Below are 20,082 nucleotides of genomic sequence, written 5' to 3' on the forward strand. Positions count from 1 at the left end.
GGATTTCCGATAAGAAAATATGAAATTGTGGTGTAAGGCAGATGATAATGAGAAGATATTTATAGAAAAGTAAAAACAATTTTTTTTAAAAAAATTTCAGATTTTTTTTCGAATTTTTTACAATTTTTTTTTAATTTTTATTCAACTAATTAATCTTTGCTGTTGGATATAAAAAATTTTGAATTTCAACACTCCAGATTGTGCCACGTGTCACAACGGTAACTTTTCTTAATTTTAAAACTATTTTTTCTTTTATTTATTTATTTATAAAGCATATTAATATCGACCGTTGATCTCAGATTGAACAGTGGATATTAAATAAGACTTTTTTTCATTTTTTTTACCGTTGAGATCGAACGGTCGAAGTTAAAGAGCCGTTGAGATCAAACGGACTGTGGGAAGCCACGTGGCTTCCCAACGGTAACTTTTGAATATGAAAAGGGAGCTGATTTTTCTGAAACTGTGTCGTCGATGCTCCCCCACGCGCGAATGGGGTGCACGCGCCTGACAAAAAAAAAAAAAAAAAAACCAGACGCCAGGCTGACATTAGCCTTAGCGTCACATCCACTCGGACTCTCGAACTGACAATTCTTCACGAGCCCTAAAATTGGGCCTCCACCTCCATTTGGACTCCTTCACGCTGGAACCGATCCACAGGGCCTCAGGCCCCTTTTCTCTGGCCTGTCCCCCGAGCATCCACCTGGGTGGAGTTGCTCTTATAAAAGTTTTACTTTCTAAGGGAGAGAGAAAGGAAAAAGAAAACAGTTTTAACTCCAATGACAGACCAACGACTTAAAGGCTTCATAAATGCACCCAACCCACAAGAAGCTGCTTTGCTTTCCCTTGTAGTATAGTAGATTAAAGAAACAATCAATTTTGTACCAAGTTTGTTGGATCGTTGATCTCCCTGGTATGTGAGGAGGGAGAGAGAGAGAGGGAGAGAGAGATCAAAGGCAAAGGATGGCGCGGGCAGGAGGGATAACAAATGCAGTGAATGTAGGGATAGCGGTCCAAGCTGATTGGGAAAACCGCGAGTTCATCTCCCACATTTCTCTCAACGTTCGCCGCCTCTTCGATTTCCTTGTACAATTCGGTAATTTCAACCCCCTTCACTTTCCTCCCCTTTGTTCTTTAGGTCGACTTACTTCTGTTGCCTTCATGGTTATTGCTGAATCTTGTGCTGACCCATCTGAGATTTGTAGTCTTTTCTCAATCAAGTTGATAGCTTTGGTCAATTTGCTGATTAGGGTTTCTCTGATTTTTGAGATTTAGGGCTGATTTTAAACTCTCAAAGATGTCCAATTTTTTTTTATTGCATATTAACTTGAACCGTAGCTACAATTGCACCCGATTGTGCCCAAGATTTGGTTCTAATTTACCCAATTTTCGATATCTAAGTGATTAGAAATGAGAGTTAACATGAGCCGGGTTGATTTTGATGTCCGAAATCAAAAGAATGTGGCATTGTTAATCATCTTGTTCAGGCAGGGGGCTTTTGCCTGACTCAACCCTTCTTCTTGCAGCCCTACTTGAATCTCTCCTTTGGTGCATTGTTTGAACAACTACTTTCTCGACTTTAGTGCAATCGTTTATTATGTTGGGGAATGATTTTTGCACACCGTTTTGGTTTGAAATGCATTTTAGAAGAAAAAGGAAGTGTCTCTTCTTTTCGGATGTGGGTTGAATTACATTTCTGGACTAATTCGTGTTTTTCTTGTTATTTAAGAGGCTACGACAAAGAGCAAATTGGCATCATTGAACGAGAAGCTTGATGTATTGGAACGTAAGCTACAACTTCTTGAAGTTCAAGTGGGTACTGCATCAGCCAACCCTTCGCTTTTTGCTCGTGATGCTTAGCGGATCATGCCATTGTTATAGACTATAGTATACACGGCGTTCCTGTAAGCATCCTCTTGTCTATAGTATGGACGTGAACATATTTCTTCGCCTTGTAACTCAGTTCTAAATCAATCTATTCATTTCTTCTGCTTTTATGTTTGAGGTAAAAGAAATATTTTTGTTCGTCCAGAGGTTATTTTTTTTCGATATACGCTTAAAAGAGAACACGCTCTGCTTAGAATCTTTTATTTTCTCCGCGGGACACTTTTTTTAATGGAAGGCGACTTCTCTTGAAGAAAAACTAGTCCATATGAATGAGAAGATTGCACTGCTAGCAAAAGTCGTCGAGGATAAGGACATGCATATCTTTTCACTCATGAACAGACTAGAGTCACGACATATCGAAGAGTTCGCACCATGAAAAAGAATCCGGTGAGAAACCAAGGGCGAAGTTTGAATCCCCTTCAGTATGAACCTTCTTTGTGCAACAACTTCAAGATACGATCACAACCACCATTTGAGCAAATTATGGAGCTACATTGGGATATTCTTATGTACTCTTAACCATATACCAAGAGGGTTGACTGCTTGCGGTTGTCACCCGGATACCAATCTCATAGGTACAATGCATTCAGATTAAAAAAGCAACCCAAAACATGTTGCCCATTTCGTCTAAACCTTTACAATGCCGGAACAAAGGGTGACCAGCTTGTGAAACAGTTCGTTTGTTCACTATGAGGGAATGAGTTCGATTGGAGCACGAACCTTAAAACCTAAATTGATCAACAGTTGGGACCAGATGGCGCGGGAACTCTTGAATAGCTTCTATAACAACCGTCGCATAGCGAGCATGATAGAATTCACAAACACAAAGAATTGAAGAAATGTAACTACATTGACCGATGACGCTCATTAAGACATGACTACAAGGATAGACGTACCGAAGTATCAGCAGTCGCCCAGTGGATACAAGGTATGCATTGGGGGGTTACTCTAAGCTTAGGGGCTTACCTTGCATGGGAATAAGCCATAATAAAAGATTTAACATGTAGGCTTGCTAGTAATTGCATGCGCGGTTTCTTTTCTTTCTTTATTTTTTCCGTGATAAGAGAAATTCTTGGTCTGGACGACCATACCACACACAAAACACTTCATTCTTATATTTTGTGCCCACCGGCCCTTTTGCTATTGGCATCCATGTACGGACATCTAGACCAAAGAATTTCTCATTTCAAAGACGACTCGCTAGGTATAAATCCACAATGGCAATGGTTTTGGTAGCAAAATATATTAGCGTTGCGTAGGTTACTTGAATGTTAAAGGATAAGCAAAATATATTACACAAGAAGTTGCAAAATTTCAAAAAGAGCATTTGGAAATTACTCTAATTTTCTCCTTTATCACTTATGCCAAGCAACAAAACAAATCATTCACAAACGGATGAAAATCTCATAAAACCATTCACTATCTTGGCTCTGGAGGAGCCATTTGTGACAAAATAGATGAAGGTTCTGAAGGAGTGGGTGGCGGAATCCTTCTCTCCATCACCATGGAAGAAAAGCGATTGGATCCCGAGCTCTCTATGGATCTCATGTACTCTGATGCATTGTTCTCTATAATCAGAGCATCCTCTAGCTCCCTTACGACTTCAATCATGTTTGGCCGTGAAGCGGCAAAGGGCTCAATACATGACAATGCAACCTCCACTACTCTCCACATGGCCTCCGCATGGTACGCTCCTTTTATGTTCGGGTCAACAATTTCATCAATCTTTGATTCCCTTACATAGGATTTTGCCTGCATGAAAAGTTCTCTTTGTTAGTTTTCACTTATGAGCTGATTATGATAAGTTCTTCAGAAGCTTCACAATGATAATTAATCTCCAGAGGAGATAGAAAAGAAAAGTTTTCGGCCAGTCTGAAAGTGTATACTGATGCAAAAGGTCATTGAGTTTTAAGCAAAACATCTAGGTTAGGTACATTAAATGGATCAAGAGTCTCTGGAGTCATAAAACATGATTAAACATACCCATTCAACCAAGCTCCACTCGGGGCGTGGCCTGTGTATGTTCAGAGGTTCCCGACCGCTTACGATTTCAAGCAGAACGACACCAAAGCTAAAAACATCACTTTTTGCTGATAGATGATGGGTCATGTAGTACCTGAATAATAGAAGATTGACATTATCAGGTTCTGGTAAATATTTTCTATGGCTTAATTTTCTTCTTGCACTACATGAAAGCTTCAATGCGCAAAAGCTAGGAGCATATTTAGCAGTTATTATCTTCAAAGGTTCCTGAATTGTCCATGTGCTACATTCATCAAGAGTACAGTTGTTACATATATAATAAAAGAAACAAGATTTATTTTGTAAGCAGATGTGAGCTCAGAAGTTTTCTGGATTCGTATCTAAGATTTTATTTTAATTTTTTTTTTGTAGGGGTTTTCTCCATTGAATTGTTAGATTATTATGTTAATTCCTAAGCACTTTAAGAGTCATATCACTTCGGATTGCATCCATATGATAAACGGACCGTAATATTATATGGTTTCATGTTCTGGTATATAGATTTGAGGATACCTTATTTTTATCTATTTCAATTTTCTCTTTGAATTTTCACTTCTCTCTTTCTCTCTCTCTCTCTGTTTTCCCTCCTCAACCTCCCTTCTTTTGTTTCTATCATCTTTCATTTTCATTCTGTCCTACCTTAATTGATATTTGAGTGTTCTTGTAGTTCGACATATCGATAGTCCACACCAATTGTGAATGTAATTATAAACCAAACTAAAATTTAAAGGCCCAAGAAAATTTAAAAATCCAAAGGTATAAGTTGACGAAGCAATCTTACTCCGGATCCAAGTATCCCGCCGTCCCTCTTACTTCCAGAGAAGCACAACTGTCACCTTCTTGAGGAGCGTATTTTGAAAAACCGAAGTCTGCCACCTTGGCAGTCATGCTATCATCCAAAAGTATATTACTTGATTTCACATCCCTATGTATAATGCAACGACCAGCAAAATTGTGAAGATGCGTCAAACCTGAACAATAAAAGCACTCATCAGAGATTCTGATATTCCAAATGCTCAAGGGATAAGATTGTGAAATCAACAAAACAACCAGAAGATGAGGTTATAACATGAGGAAAATTTAAAGTAGGTATGCCACAAACATAAAATGCTATTAAATGGAACTTTACAGAAGCCAGACCAAAATCTTAAAGCACAAGATGAGTTGCCAACTTTCAGGTCCTCCAATTTATGAAGGTCCCCTGATAACAAGTGCCAATCCATGGGAATATATCCAGGGAAATGCTATTTACACAACTTTCTCATCTCATATACACCTCTTGTTTTGCAGCCGTTAGATTGACCAATTAAAGTAAAATCACCGGTCATGATTGACAGAGGGTGTGCAAAAGGTTAAATGGACAAGAAACTGCATATGCCAAGGTCCAATAATTAATTTGTGAAGATGTGTCAAATACCAGAATGTCATGGTTTGTATATGTTCAAACGTATACTTAAGCTATACTTGATGTGATCTTTTGAGATCTTGGGGGACATTTTCCAAGGCTGAATATGCTAATAATATAGAAAATTCTGTATCACTTGCCTCGAGCAGCACCAAGAGTAATTGACAGTCTGGTTGGCCAGTCCAGAATTTTTCTTTTTGCTGCTTCCCCTGTTAATAATTGGTTTCAGTATTAATACAAATGACATTGAAAGGTAGGAATCGAAAGAAACAGTGACTCAGCCAGTACCATAGAGACGATCCTGTAAAGAGCCGTTGGACATAAATGGATAAACCAGAATTTCTTGGTCATTCTCACAACAATAACCGAGAAGGGGCACGAGGTTCTCATGGCGTATAGCTGACAGAAGATTTAGCTGTAAAGAACATTAAAAGAATTATCATTTACATTTTAAGGCATATTAAAGTCACAAATGACAGTCGGTTATGGCGATAAGAAAACGAGACACTAGGTACAGATGGATATTTAATGTTGAAAAGAAATGATTTCTTATATAAACATGAATAGTCCCCTATTATAGTCGTTATCAAAGAGTAACGGTATTACCACGCCCAAAGTGTTTACCCCACCCTCAATACTGTCACTCTCATATTTTCAAAGAATGAAGAGATACAATGATATTCAAGTTATCAAAGAACACTATTACCATGCTCAAATGGTAGATAACTGGAGGACTGTTCCATAAAATTACCAAAAGCTGTAACTGGAAATGCTCAAAATAAAAATAGAGTATCTAACCTCATTCTCAAATTCCCGAGTTCCTTGGGTTGATGTTGATGACCGAACCTTTACGGCCACTTCCTGACCATCAATTAAAGTGCCACGGTAAACAGACCCAAAACCTCCTTCACCTATCATGGTTTTGTACCTTTGGGTAGCAGCCTCTATGTACTCAAGAGTAAATGTCTCTATGGATATTGACTTCATAACCAGATCGTCCATGCTTGGTAACGAGAAAATTAAATCTGCAGTTTGAGGATTTCTATATTCAGAGGCTGCATATTTAAAAAAGCGAAATACATCTCCACAAGTGCCTCAACTAGCCTGACTGTGAAAAACATCTTCAATTTGCAGATAATAAACAGACCCATGTTTTTCCTTTACTGAACGTACAAGGATATGTCAATCTGCCGCAGAACAGGCATAACTACAGTTGATGAGTCAAACACATGTTAATCGTATCCTTGTATATTCATTGTAACTACTCTACAAGCTATAACAGAACAGTCATATCGACACTTGATGTCTAAGTAGGTTCCAGATTAACTTGCAAAATCATGTCCCAAAACAAGCTAGAGAAAGTTTGTAACCTTCGGACAAGTGACAAGTTTACATAGACATGTTGAAAACTCAAATTATCTGTACTGTATGCATTAAAGGTGTGATCATACTAAAAATTATTGTAAAAGAAAATTAAAATAGGATTTTTCATTCCAAGATCTATTTGAAATTTCACATTGGTAATGCAATTTGAATACAATGTATGATTAAAAGCATTTATTTTAATTATGCGCAAATGTTATTTACAAACTAGTTATCAAGTCCAAGATAATTTTCATGTAACTTGTGTTAGTTTAACCTTAAAAAATGCCAGAACTATTATAAAGCAAAATTTCGTTAATTCCTTTTATTGTGGTGGAAATGTTAGGGATATGTTTGGGTAAGGGATTTCAGGGTCATGGGATTGAAATCCAAATTATAAAGGAAAAAAAAATCACAAAATGCTGGATAGGAGGGATTAGGAAATGCATCATATGAGCATTACAAAGGCATAGAGAGGGATTAGCTAATCGCTCCTAGGAGGATGTCATTGCAAAGCCCTCTTACATGCCTTTGTAATGCTCTATGGTGCATTGCCTACTCCCCCAACATTTTGTGATTCCTTTCTTTATAATTTGGCTTTGAATCCCATGTCCCTCACCCAAACATAGCCTAGAAGTATAAGTGCGATACCAAGAACAATTAAGCATCTAATGCACTCACTCTTTGTCATATGATGATGTCTTTTTATATCAAAATTTCTTTGAGGTAGACAGTTTTGTCTCCAAGTGCAGAAAATTATCCCAACTACAATGGTTAGTAGTACAGACCCAGATGCAGCAGCAGCACCAATGATAATTCGTTGTTTAGAAGCTTCTTGAGCATTGCAACTTTCTTGGCTGTATTATAGAGATACAAATTTCAGATTTTTTCAAATACTTTTAGTTTTAGTTATTCTTCAATCCAAAAATTTCATTTGGATGCATGGAAAATAAAAATCGTACCCAGTGGTAAGTTTTGAGCCATTGAAACCGGCGGGAATATCTTTTGCAACATGAGGGTTGCACCTGATATTTCTGTTGATGAACCACATGGAGATGAATTTATGGAGGCATGTCTAATGTTATGTAGCTAGACTCGTATGTGACAAAGAATATAGAAGTGCTTACAGTATATCCAAATGTGGCAGTGAGATAAGAGATAATGGAAGTGACCCCCAAAGGTCATTGAAGCTCAGATCCCTGATGATATGAAGGTAATCAATAAAAAAATGAGTCATACAGAATTAGGTCCGTTCAGAATTCTTAAAATTGAAGAGAAGTACATGAAGAATTTTTGAAACCTTCAAAGGTAAACAGTTCAATTGAGGAGCTAGTTTTAACAACTTTTTTAGGCTTAACTATAGAATCAGAAGATCAAGTATCAAAGGCCAGTCATCATATTCAGCAGATCACATTATCCCCAATAGAGAGTGCCAAAAAAAAACAAAAACTGTGACTTGACGATTCAAGTATAAAAAGAGGAAAGTGCAAAAAATAACAACTTTTTTACTTCCACAAATTCTAGTAGATATTTTAGAATTTTAATATGGTATGTTTTCATGAAAATATACAAGTTTGAAATCTGTGAATGTCCTTGTAAATTTAGTATCAGCACAATATCTGGGGTGTTATCTTCCTAAGGATGCCCAGCACAGGTATGCCACGGTTGATCCGTGTAAGAAAGGACACTTTCCTACAGCTCAAGGCCACATTTATGGATTAAGTCAGTCTAGGACACTTAACATCATTGGTTCTTATCATGCAATATTTGGGGATTATACAATGGTAGTAAGCAACGGTAGTAAGTAACGTATGGAGGCCTTTCCTATATATCACATGATGGCCTTAAATGATTCCACCTAAGTGATGCAGGCTGTTCACAATCTTTAGAATCTCTATTCCAAATGTTAGTATTCCATTGGTGGAGTTGGATAACTATTTATTAAATCACCAACTGAAACTGCCATCATTTCAAAACTGAATGTGAAGGAAAAATTTACACTGAGGTCAGCAGGGAGGAAGGAAGAAATGCTGGAATGTTGCCAGTAAAGTCATTGTGGCTGAGGTTCCTACATATCACAAACAAAAGAGAGCAATGGATTGAAATTAGAGTACAGTTACTCAGTCAAGTGAAACATGAGAAAGCCCAAATAGAACGGTGCTTCAAACATACAGGACTTTTAGGTGGCTCAGCTTAGTGATACTTGAAGGAACTGGCCCTTTAAGAAAGCTTTTATGATCAAACCCCCTCTGAATGCCTGACGAAAGATCCCTGAAATTCGTAAAACTAAGGAAAGTTTAAAATGAAATGCGCAAAAGCAATTAATCTAATCAATAATTAATTTCCAATCAAAGCTGATCACTATCTTCTTTTCCCTACTTTGCAATCAAATCTTTTTTACTAATTTGACAAAAACCAAAAACATTATTATCAAATATTCTATGCTGTTATATTATTATGGTTTTCAACTTCTTCCACAAGGAGTTGTGGATTTAAGGTCTTTAACAATACATTTTAGTAAAAAAAAAGGGATAAAACTTCACTCCCAAAGTATCCCACAGCACTGAAAACTAGTATAATTTAATACAAAGACCATATTCTAATGATTCCATGAAAGCCATTTGCAGAACTTCCAAGAAAATGGAAACAAATAACTTACAGTTCAGTAATGATACTGTACCCATCAATGGATTCACAAGTAATACCATCCCATGGAACTGGTAGACACGGGTCTCCAGCCCAACCCTCCCAAACTTCACTCTCTTGGTTATTCTTCAGCAACTCATTCTTCACCTCCAAAATCACTTCCACTGTATAAAACCCAGTTAATTACTACAAACACCCAATTGGAAACTACAAAATCCAGTGAAAAATAAAAAACCCAACTTACCATCGCTTTTAGTAGTCTCTGGACGCCATGGGTGCACCTGCAAGATCTCATAAGCATTGCAAATGGGTCCATTTTCCGACCCGGAGACCTTAACCAGAGTCAAATTCAGGGACCCATTTGTCATGACAGTGAAAGCAAGCTCCTTGTAATTGGACCCATTTCCCGAGACGTCAAATCTCCCTTCTTTCATCTCATCGTTGAGGAAAATATCGAACACCCTTTGGCCGGTTTGGACCGCCCGATCGACCTCGTAGAAGTAGAGGAACACGAGGTACAGGTAACTTTCTGTGGGGAGGCCATTGTGGAGAAAACGCAAACTGTCTGGAGCCGCTAGAGCTGTTTGCAGGACTTGCAGAGGCGGAGACGCGGTGGCGTTGCCGGAAATGGAGACGTTGGGTTGTGATATGTGATATGTTCCGCTTCCTGGGTCGGCACCTGAATTTGACTTCCATATCCTGTCACTTGTGTCATTTGGATACCTGAAAATGACCAACCCAATTCATAGTCATGTCATTGGAATGGATAGTGAGACCAATGCACGGTGGAGGTTAATTACATTTCGGTTTAACAATGCATTGTTATATGAAAAAGGTGGCCAAACTTGGTTGCAATGAGAAGAAACTATTGTCCCGATGAACATACCTAACTCACATTTGCTCATATGATTTTCAGCTTTTAATTGTGAAAAAAGTTCTTTAAAGACTTTCATACTACATCATTTACTAATGTAATGATATATAATTCATGAATATCATGCAATGTATGTGACATATGACTCATTTCATCTCAATAACGTGGTTTAACAATTTTATTTAATTTTTTGTGTTTTTACATGTCGTAGAAGTTAATTGAGTGTTGAAGAAGGGGTGGGTAGTGAGTGTCTAATAATCTTTAGCAACACAGTGTAATTAATGTGGTATAACAATTTTATTTATTTTTTTTGTTTTTACATGATCGTAGAAGTTAATTGAGTGTTGAAGAAGTAGTGGGTGGTGAGTGTCTAATAATCTTTGGCAAAACATTGTAATTTGTTAGGGTAATATTTATGCTTCTATAATACATAAAAAGTACGATTTCCACACGTCATTGTTCATTTTGTTACTATTACAATATTCCTCGTTTCTAGATACATGTTACAATGTCACATGTCACGAGCCACCACTACAAAGTGAGAGAAAAACTGCATTGGATTGGACAATATACATAAGTTCACATGTGGGTTTCTCTACTTAAGTTTGGCATAATTTTAAATACTACTTCCTTTTGCATATCAGGTCTGCAAATATGGGTTTAACAAAATTAGTTAAAGCAGTGTGTTTTATCCTTTGCATTCCAATTTGAATTTTCGCTGTTTGTCACATAAATTAAGATATGTATTTGAGTTTCGATGATTGAATTATGTGAGTTAAGAAGAGATAATCGTCGTTTCCATTTACAATACTTTGTTTAATTACACTTTTTTTTAAGCTAACATCCTTGTTCATCGGTTTTGAAGAAAGCATACCTGATATCATCTTTTGTAATTTCAAAACTATTTCTTGTAACCAATTTCAGAACACTTGAAGGGAAGTTCTCTAAATAGTATTTCAAATCCTGCAGAAGCCTCAGCTCAAGCTCTGAAATATAAGGAGCTCCCTTGTCATACACCAAACACAGATATGTGTCATCCTCAGTGGCTCGAAAAATCCCTTCAACCACTGACAAGTCCTCCGACGAATCTACGATAGCAATCGGGGTCACACCAACTGAAACCGAAAAACTAGAGCCCCAAATGTGTCCAAATAGAAATGTAGCCCTAATCAGATAGTCTTCATCCTTCTCTGTTGATAGCTTGTAACATCTTTTCTGGCCTGAATTCTGATAAAATACTCTACTTCTGTTGTAACCGGAATATTCTGCCTCTGACTGAGCTCTTGTGTAACAGCTTGTGGTATTAGGAAACTGATCATAGTCCGATATCCAACTAATGTTTCTGCTATCCGTGTAATTCGATTCCCCGCAGCACGCAATGCTCACTAATCTGCCTGCATAACAAAGCAGATACTGCATTAATTCTTGTTAGGAACATGTTAGGAACAATCTAAATATATGTGAAACAAGCACGCAATGCTCAGTATCTGCTTTGTTAATTTCACCCCTTGTTTCACATCCTCGAAAAGATCTGCTGTTGCATAATGTTAGGTCATTGATCTCCAATATTATGACATGAGAACAAGCTATCTACTACAAGAGTTGACTCATTTTCTTTCTACCTAATTTCTTGATCATATCAGAAGGTTTGGAATTGAGTCTCGCAGGATTAAATACGGACAATTATAGAATATGTACAAAATCTGAAAACCTTAATTACGATGTTAATCTCTTAATGATGACCATGAATTTCATTTGTATGCTTACCTTCATCTGCAGAAGTGGATGGCACAAGAATGAAGAGGCAGATGATCGAAAACTTGATTAGTCTTAAAACCCGATAATTAAATTCCTTCATCATCGTTTTATCTTAGGCCGACGTCGCCCCATTTGGTAATCAAACTCATAACCATGCCAACATATGCGACTTTTTTTCCAATCCCACCTACACAATAAGGTCTTATAATTTTAATCGAACTCACCTGCTTTCCGGCTTGCAAAATTACTCACCTCAGTTAACTTGACCAAAATCTTCGACTAATTTCCACCAACTTACATGTAATTAGTAAAACAATTAAGCATCTTGATCGGGCCGAAAAATACACACGTGACAAAGTTGTACATGTAGCAAGCCAAAAAGTTGTTAACATAGAATTATGATCTAGGAACTGCAGAGACGAAAGAGAATCAAAAGGGTGGGGGGAATAGGAGAGGGAAGAGATCTGTGAAAATGGTTTGACTTGTAATGTGGAGAAACAGTGCAAAACCGATGAACAAGGAGGAAGAATTAGTGTCTCTGGATTAGAATAATACACTGTTCAATCAAACAATTATTTGAAAATTATCATAGTTTTTTCTTATAGTGGTGGATGATTATAATTAATTCTACAATTAAATAAAATGACTTTTTTATTAACAAGGCGGACCAACCCTTCGTCTCTCTCCTTGTCTGTTACCATGGATGCAGCATCACAGGTTGGGTCTTGGCCTTCTCCAGTTAAAAACCATATTGCATTTTAATATTGCTTAGTTTTTTTTTAGTAGAGCGATAGCTTTGGTGATTTAAATAGTGAGTTGTTAGAGGTGAGGAGACTTGGTGGATATCCAACTCACACCAAAGTGCATACGCATAATTGCTTTCTGCCACTGCAATATTACGACATCTGCAAATGTTAAGTTAATTATGTAAAGGTTAGCTCCAAGTTTGATTTTTTTTTTTTGCCATTTTTTTCCTTTTTGTGTTAATGCAAAATTTAAGAGATTTATTACCTTATGGAAGCTCATGAACTAGTCTTCATATGTATTTTCTAGTATTATGAAAACTGCTAATTGATCGAAAGAGATTCACCATGAAGAGAGTCAAAGCATAAAATCCAAAATTAACTTGTAGATATTGAAATTTCGGTGAAATAAATATTCACCAACACATTAAAGTTTCGACATGTTATGGCGTATGTGGCATATGCGATGTGTTGTATAAATTGTACACATTGATGTGACTCATCAAACTTGAACGAGTCATAAAAAAGAACACGTGTCAACACTTGGCAAAAAAAAAAAATTTGATATTAATTTAATTAAATCTAATATTAATTGGTGGAGACAAATCACGAACTAGCCCACAAATCGGGTCATGGTTCTTTCGTCAATTAATCAAGCCCACAATCAAGGGCAAATCCATCTGCAGGCAAGGCTTGGAGAGTTTATAAATACGAAACTCCAAGACAAAGAAAGGGCTAGAAAATCATTCACGCCCAAACACTGAAGCTTTGAAACTCTGAAGCTCTCAAGCGCTCAAACCCCTCAAACACTCAAACACTCAAAAAGACTCGGAAAACCCTCTGCATTCTTCATCAAAACCGTGAAGAACCACCAAACACCCCTACACATGTCGGTTCCTCCATTGCCAAGAGCCAAAACCTTGTGGCATCCGTTCATCCAAGATCAAGTCGTCACGACCTTGAATCAACAACACTACACACCTTACATTTTGGAGATCGAATAAGAGGATCTAGTTGTAAAGAGATTGTAACCTTATAATTACATTAATACAAATATTCTGTGTACACATGTTCTCTTGTTATTTGCTACAGGATTTTCGTGTTTACAAATTTGGCATGCTCAATGGGACAATCTATGCCTCTTATCTCTTTCTCCTTTCAAGAAATCCAAACACACTTCAAAATCAATGGCATCGAAGAATGATCAAGTTGCTTTCGCAACCAAGGGAAGAAGCATCAACACTTCCGCTGCAAGTGGAGAATCTTTCAGCGTCCTGACTCGAAGCAAAGCAAAGGCGGTGACCATTCAGTGTGCCACTTCCAATTTGGTGCCGCTTAAGGAACAGGGGAAGCGTCAGAGACATACTCTTGTCATCAACTTAGCCTCGCTGGGGGCACCAAAGCATGTTGTTGTGGCACGCAATATGACATCCCAAAGCGGCGAGGGATTCTTTATCTTCAAAGAAATTGAGGGTGTGCTCCTTGTCACCGGCTTCAGATGTGGACTCAAGCGCAAGATCCTACCACGGACCGCCAACCAGCAACCATCACATGAAGACTTCGCCAACACCCTTGATGTCCGCAAAAGAGTCATATCCTTTAGCTGCACAGGTTATGACCATTGGTGCCACCTCCATCGAAGAACGACTCGCACATATGAACGAGGCAATTGCAAAGCTGACCAAGACTGTCGAGGAGAAGGACATGCTGATCACTACGCTCATGAGCTGGTTGGAGTCGCAGCATGACGAAGAAGTCAACCCTAACCCAAAGAAGAATCAGCATGACGAGGAGTCTGACAAGGAGGAGGCACATCATGTCGACAAGGCTAGAGGCAAACAAAAGCCAGAGTCCGAAGCTACATCAATGGGTTCTCTTTCCATCCAACAACTTTAGGACTTGATCACAAATACCATTAGGGCACAATAAGGAGGCACTTCGCGGGATGTACTAATAGTCCAAGTCATACACTAAAAGGATTGATAACTTGCGGACAGCAACAACGTGTGGGTCGATGCCTCCAACAAATTATTCGCACATTCAAAGCATTAACCTTGTTTTGACAAAAAAAAAAAAAAAAAAAAAAAGGTATTAAACTTTGTCAGTTCTCCATATTATTGGGCCAAAACATTGACAGGATAACATTTCTTTTGGTTTGTTCCTGTTTATGTATTTATTATTATTTTAATTAGGGAGTTTAACATGTTTTGTTAGTCAAATTAAGACCGTATATTCAAACGCGGTTTCACCTAATAACATAATGATTTAGAGTCTCTAATCTCTTTGAATGTTCAGGCAAAATATACACATTACAACAAAAATTCCTTTTTATTCTTATTAAAGTTGATAGAGTAAAGATAAACCAAGCTACTGTTTTCAGTTATTACTAATTCACGTAATTTATAATTGTTAATAAATATGGTATGCGCCGAACCATTCTTCTACAATTGACCAAAAAAAAAATCTCTCGCAGCTCTGAACATAATTTCAAAGATTAACCAAAAGAAGCTAGCAATAGAAATTAACAGTTCAATTTCACAAACCATAACTTTGAAAAGCAAATTGATCAACATGATGATCACACTCTCTTGTCCCTCTGCGATTTTCCTCTACGTCCTCTGGTTCTTGGACGCGAAACGAATGACTAAGTAAAACAAAACCCTGTATAAAACAGTCATGCCCAACATTATGTACACCTTCTCCCACTTCTTTACTTCAGAGAGAGTGTGTTCTCTGCCGTAATCTATGCGAAGACCTTCTAAGATGTTGAAACCGGTTATGTTGGAGCCGTCAGGGTTTTTTCCGAAAGTATCGCTAGTTTGGTACTGATTCATTATAAGTCCTTCATATGGATACGTCATGGTGGAGACTTTGTTCATCCAGGACCAATAGCCAGGGATGTCGTGGCTATTCAAGAAGTAGCCACAGAACAAGAAGAACAAGGCAGTGAAGGCAATGACTGCTGCATATCCCAAGATGTAATTGGGCACAACTGAGCTCACAAACACCACAAATGAATTGGTTGAGAGGAGAGAAACATAGAGGACCACCAAGAAGTATATGAAGGGCCCTCTAAGCCCCAAGGCAAACCAAACAATGCCGGCGTAAACAGATGCTTGCAATGCAAGAAAGGGGAGGTATGTTACTAGGCCAGCAATTGTGTATGAAGAGGCTCTGTAGGCATTGTGAGCAGTCTCGCGGACAAAGATGAAGCGCTCCTGGATGAAGGCTGGGACAGCATCATTTGATGAGAAGAAGAAGAGGCAGACAGTGAAGATGAAGAAACTGAGGCGGTTGGTGATGCCTTGAGTGGTTTTTGGCGGCTTTAGGAACATGGTGGCCATTAAGAAGCCCATGAATGTGAGGACTACTAGTCTTGAGAGGAAGAGCTCGGGCGTGCGCCTGATGTTGATGAAGTTACGCCTCATGAGAATCCAAGTCTCGGGGAAGAATGAGTTGGCGAATTTGGGGCCAAGGTGGTGGTATGAATTGGCGTTTGGACCAATAACCGGGGTCAGATAGTCATTCTCATTCACTGTGTAGTCACTGCTATGGGGCGTTGGTGTGCTTGGAAGAATCTCACTTGAATAGTTGTAGCCTGGGGATGCACTGCAAAAATGTATGATGTGATTTTGTTTAGGCTATGAGAAATCGAATTTTCAATTGGGCATAAAAAAAAAGAGCAAGATCGCGATCAATTAGTGACAAATGTGATTATTTCTTAGTGACGGACGATTAATCACATTACACGAAATATACTCCATCCTCAAAAAGTTAAACTGCAGATAGTGTATAGAGCCCTGATATCATGTTAGACAACTATTCGAGCTTAGTTTTTGAGTAAATAACCGACATAAATTAATCCAACAAATTTAGCATCAAATTCGAATAATGACTTTTTCAGATGACTTACCTCATGGGGCTCTGCATCTTTTGGCCTTCTCGTTGCCGTGAAGGGGTAAACATCTGCAGTTTTTGCATGACCCCACTATGGCTGGGAGTCCATGACCTTGAATTATTATTTTTGTAAGGGCTTCTCACACTGTGATCAAAATCATTGACCGAATGTATACTAGTTTGTAAGTGCAGGCGCTTTCCAGACCTTCCCTTGTCCTCCAGGCCTCGACCTCCACGTCCACCATGGCGCGGTGGTGTTGGTGTTGGCATAACTGTCGAAGGTGAGGCATCCACATCAACTAACAGCGGGGGTCTCATTCCAGTACGTGCAAATTCGGCTAGTGCCTCGACCCCGAGTTCAGACTGATCATATTGCTGAATCACATCAATGAGGTACTCAATAGGGCTCTCTTCCTTGTGAACTTTGCGCCCCATTCGACCAAGATGGAGAGTCACATCTTTTGGTGATCCTTGGTACATGAGCTGCCCTCGAGCTAGAATGATCAGATGGTCGAGGAGCAATTGAATTCTGGACGAGGGTTGGTGAACGGTGAGAATTACAGTGCTTCCAGAGCGTGCAATGTGGTGCACCTTTTCGATGACACTGTGAGCACTGGTGGAGTCTAGACCAGAAGTGGGTTCATCAAGGAAGAGGAGTGATGGTCCATGAATGATGTCCACTCCAATTGAAACTCTCCGACGCTCACCACCAGACACTCCTCGGGTTCCCTCATCACCTATGAAGGTGTTTCTGGCAGACTGCAAAAAGATTGAAAGGAAAATTAAGTCTGCACTAGGGTTTTGTGCCATCAATAAATCAACGAAGAAATGGAATCCAAGTTAATTATTAGTTAATTTGGAAGATGAAATTAGTCTTTTCAACGTAAAGAAATATATTCAAATACATAAGCACACCAATAATATGGAATAGTAGGTTTAGCTTTCTCATGTCGAATTCAATCATTTGATCGGTTTTATTCTTAACTGAGTATGCAATCCAAATTGATCTCTGGTAACATAAAAACCGTACTCTGTAACAGCATACATGCATATATGCCAGGAAATATGTTTTTGGCCTTTTAGCAAATGTGGTATCCAAAATTGGCATAACTCGTTATTTTAATCCTTGACAATCAAATTGATAGAAGTGGTCCTTGAGTGTATCCATCGTGAATCATTATGATCATTCCGTGAAAAACTGTCAATATTCTCGTTAGGTGAAGGAATTGGTTTGATAAAATTACCTTCAAAAGGTGGTCATGTTGTCGCCCACGTGATCATTTAACGAGAATATTGACAGATTTTTCATGGGATGACCAAAATGATTTACAGTGGACATACTTAGGGACCATGTCTATCAATTTGTATTGTCAGGAACCAAGGAGTTATGCTAATCTCAATGACCATTAGCATGCATGTTATCCTATCAAAGTGTCAATCTATTCTATGGATCAACTGAAAATCTCATTTAAATATATGATCCAGATTGACATATCATGGTAGATACCTAGAAATATACCATTCTATACTCATATAGAACCAATTTATGGATTGAATAGAATTACTCACAGTTAATCCAAGCTGTTGAATCAGCTTTTCGACTCGCTGCTTCTTATCAGCAGTTGAAACCGGTCCCAACCTCAAATCAGCAGCAAACATCAAAGTCTCATAAACTGTAAGACTTGGAAAAAGCCTATCATCCTGCATAATATAGGCTGAAGTCCTTTTAATCAAGCTGGGACTCATTTCCTTGCCATCCAAGGACACTCTTCCCTTAAGACTCCCACTTGCTATCCTCCCTGCCAGTCCATCCAAGAACGTAGACTTCCCGGCACCACTAGGACCCATCACAGCTGTGATAGACCCTTTCGGTGCAAACCCCGTGATCTTGTGCAACAAGTCCACTTCTTGCGTCATCCATTTTCCCTCCTCATCTTTGGTTTTCTTTGTCACCGTGTACGTTAGGGTGGAAAACTCAAGCCCCCCTGTGAAGCTCGACGGCTTCCCTATGTCTATCACCGTGTCACGCTGGCGACCAGTACTACAAGCCATGTATCAGAAGAAATCAAAGTAACAAGTGGTATGGTATTTTATGTGGCATATAGAGGGAGGAACTTCAATTTTCTTTGGTTTCGGTTAGGGATCTCTCAGGACTAGGGTGAAAGTACAGATGGGGAATTAAAAAGAACAAGATCGTGAGCCCGAAGGGCTCCTTACAGCTGGTATATAGCGTATTAAGGAGTGAGTCCCAAAGCTAGGAGGCTGTCCTCTTTGATAAATCCGTTTCTCACTCCGTTTCAATCGAATAAGATCGGAAAACATAGTTCCTTGCTTTTCATCGTTTGGTTTTGGCAGTTGTGTTTGTAATCGAGTGCTGGAATTGCCCAGGAGTTTAACTCACTGATGCAGATAAATCCATTTTTTTGCCAAGCATGCAATATTATTACACCAATCAATCGAGATTCCCCCCAGTTCATGAAAAGTTGCTCAAATGGAAGCTCATTGGTGCCTATGGAATTGGAATTTATATGAGCTGAATTTCTCGCAACTTTTTAGTAATGTTAGAGATACTAATTTTCATGATAACTAATGAGACAATGTTTTGTTTATTTTTTTAGGCCAACTTTAGACCCTAATTATTCAAATCAAACTAGAAATTTTGTATTAACCAGAACTTGGTTTCGGAAATTTATTTGTGTGATTAAGTTCAAGTATGAAATTAATTAGACGTAATTTGGGTGATGGTTTTAATGATTATTTCATCATTAATTGTATGCGGATGAAAATTAGAGGTCGTTCTCATGAAATGTAGCTTTCACCTAGAGACAGCGCATTGGTAGTTGCTAACTTTCAAATGGTACAATAAGTACAGCCGGCCTTTTGCTCTTGACTTTTCTTTAAAACAAATAGAAACCTGTTAGCAGGAGGTAAGTTCTGACCAATTTTAGGCTGCTTTAATGGATAGATGTACAACGGGTAATCCCAAGTCTACCACTTCTCGGCATCTCACCTTTCTTCACATTTTTGCCGCTTTGTAAAGGAGAGATTTTCTCTTCAAACATACTTACACACACACACACACACACACACACACACACATACATATGCATATATAATTAATATATATATATATATATATATAAATATAAAGGAGAGATTTTCTCTTCAAACATACTTACACACACACACACACATACATATGCATATATAATTAATATATATATATATATATATATATATATATATATATATAAAGGAGAGATTTTCTCTTCAAACATACTTACACACACACACACACACACACATACATATGCATATATATATATATATATATATATATATATTAATTATAGGACCCACTCTACATTGAACTTCAACAATCTGAACCATCTATTTTCAGGTTGCACCGTAGTTCTCAAAAATGAATTGTATGCTCTTCATGAGGATGACTTAGAAAACTCAAGTAAGGAGAAGAACCGGTAGTCAGCGTG

General features: G+C 38.2%; 3 protein-coding genes across 3 annotated transcripts; 1 reads left to right on the forward strand and 2 right to left on the reverse strand.

Moving 5' to 3' along the window:
* Positions 1–753: 753 nt before the first annotated feature.
* LOC137713905 (protein BRICK 1) lies at positions 754–1,994 on the forward strand. The gene is made up of 2 exons (XM_068453263.2): positions 754–1,093; positions 1,727–1,994. The coding sequence occupies exons 1-2, from the start codon at positions 961–963 to the stop codon at positions 1,855–1,857; spliced, it is 264 nt and encodes an 87-aa protein (XP_068309364.1). The 5' UTR covers positions 754–960; the 3' UTR covers positions 1,858–1,994.
* Positions 1,995–3,091: 1,097 nt separating this feature from the next.
* Positions 3,092–12,524, reverse strand: LOC137724697 (nodulation receptor kinase). The gene is made up of 15 exons (XM_068463424.2): positions 11,961–12,524; positions 11,068–11,587; positions 9,564–10,042; positions 9,333–9,483; positions 8,846–8,944; positions 8,673–8,741; positions 7,801–7,872; positions 7,636–7,707; positions 7,355–7,530; positions 6,110–6,336; positions 5,600–5,726; positions 5,452–5,520; positions 4,688–4,877; positions 3,868–4,000; positions 3,092–3,636 (listed from the first exon to the last, which is right to left on the reverse strand). The coding sequence occupies exons 1-15, from the start codon at positions 12,052–12,054 to the stop codon at positions 3,304–3,306; spliced, it is 2,811 nt and encodes a 936-aa protein (XP_068319525.2). The 5' UTR covers positions 12,055–12,524; the 3' UTR covers positions 3,092–3,303.
* A 2,664-nt stretch (positions 12,525–15,188) lies between these two features.
* Positions 15,189–18,957, reverse strand: LOC137733182 (ABC transporter G family member STR2-like). Its single transcript, XM_068472343.2, has 3 exons — positions 18,161–18,957; positions 16,608–17,350; positions 15,189–16,303 (listed from the first exon to the last, which is right to left on the reverse strand). The coding sequence occupies exons 1-3, from the start codon at positions 18,641–18,643 to the stop codon at positions 15,304–15,306; spliced, it is 2,226 nt and encodes a 741-aa protein (XP_068328444.2). The 5' UTR covers positions 18,644–18,957; the 3' UTR covers positions 15,189–15,303.
* Between the last annotated feature and the right edge of the window lie 1,125 nt (positions 18,958–20,082).

This window comes from Pyrus communis, chromosome 15, assembly GCF_041283825.1.
Source record: "Pyrus communis isolate YQ-2024b chromosome 15, ASM4128382v1, whole genome shotgun sequence".
NCBI classification, from domain to species: Eukaryota; Viridiplantae; Streptophyta; class Magnoliopsida; order Rosales; family Rosaceae; genus Pyrus; species Pyrus communis.

Bases quoted from the DNA above. Each gene is read 5' to 3' on its own strand.
- LOC137724697 (XM_068463424.2), bottom strand. From the start codon at position 12,054: ATGATGAAGGAATTTAATTATCGGGTTTTAAGACTAATCAAGTTTTCG. The intron at 10,043-11,067 runs GTATGCTTTCTT...GGTCATTTTCAG, and splicing joins ATTACAAAAGATGATATCAG to GTATCCAAATGACACAAGTG. The intron at 5,727-6,109 runs GTTAGATACTCT...TGTTCTTTACAG, and splicing joins CTCGGGAATTTGAGAATGAG to CTAAATCTTCTGTCAGCTAT.
- LOC137713905 (XM_068453263.2), top strand. From the start codon at position 961: ATGGCGCGGGCAGGAGGGATAACAAATGCAGTGAATGTAGGGATAGCG. The intron at 1,094-1,726 runs GTAATTTCAACC...TTGTTATTTAAG, and splicing joins CGATTTCCTTGTACAATTCG to AGGCTACGACAAAGAGCAAA.
- LOC137733182 (XM_068472343.2), bottom strand. From the start codon at position 18,643: ATGGCTTGTAGTACTGGTCGCCAGCGTGACACGGTGATAGACATAGGG. The intron at 17,351-18,160 runs GTGAGTAATTCT...ATCTTTTTGCAG, and splicing joins TTCAACAGCTTGGATTAACT to TCTGCCAGAAACACCTTCAT. The intron at 16,304-16,607 runs GTAAGTCATCTG...ACATTTTTGCAG, and splicing joins AAGATGCAGAGCCCCATGAG to TGCATCCCCAGGCTACAACT.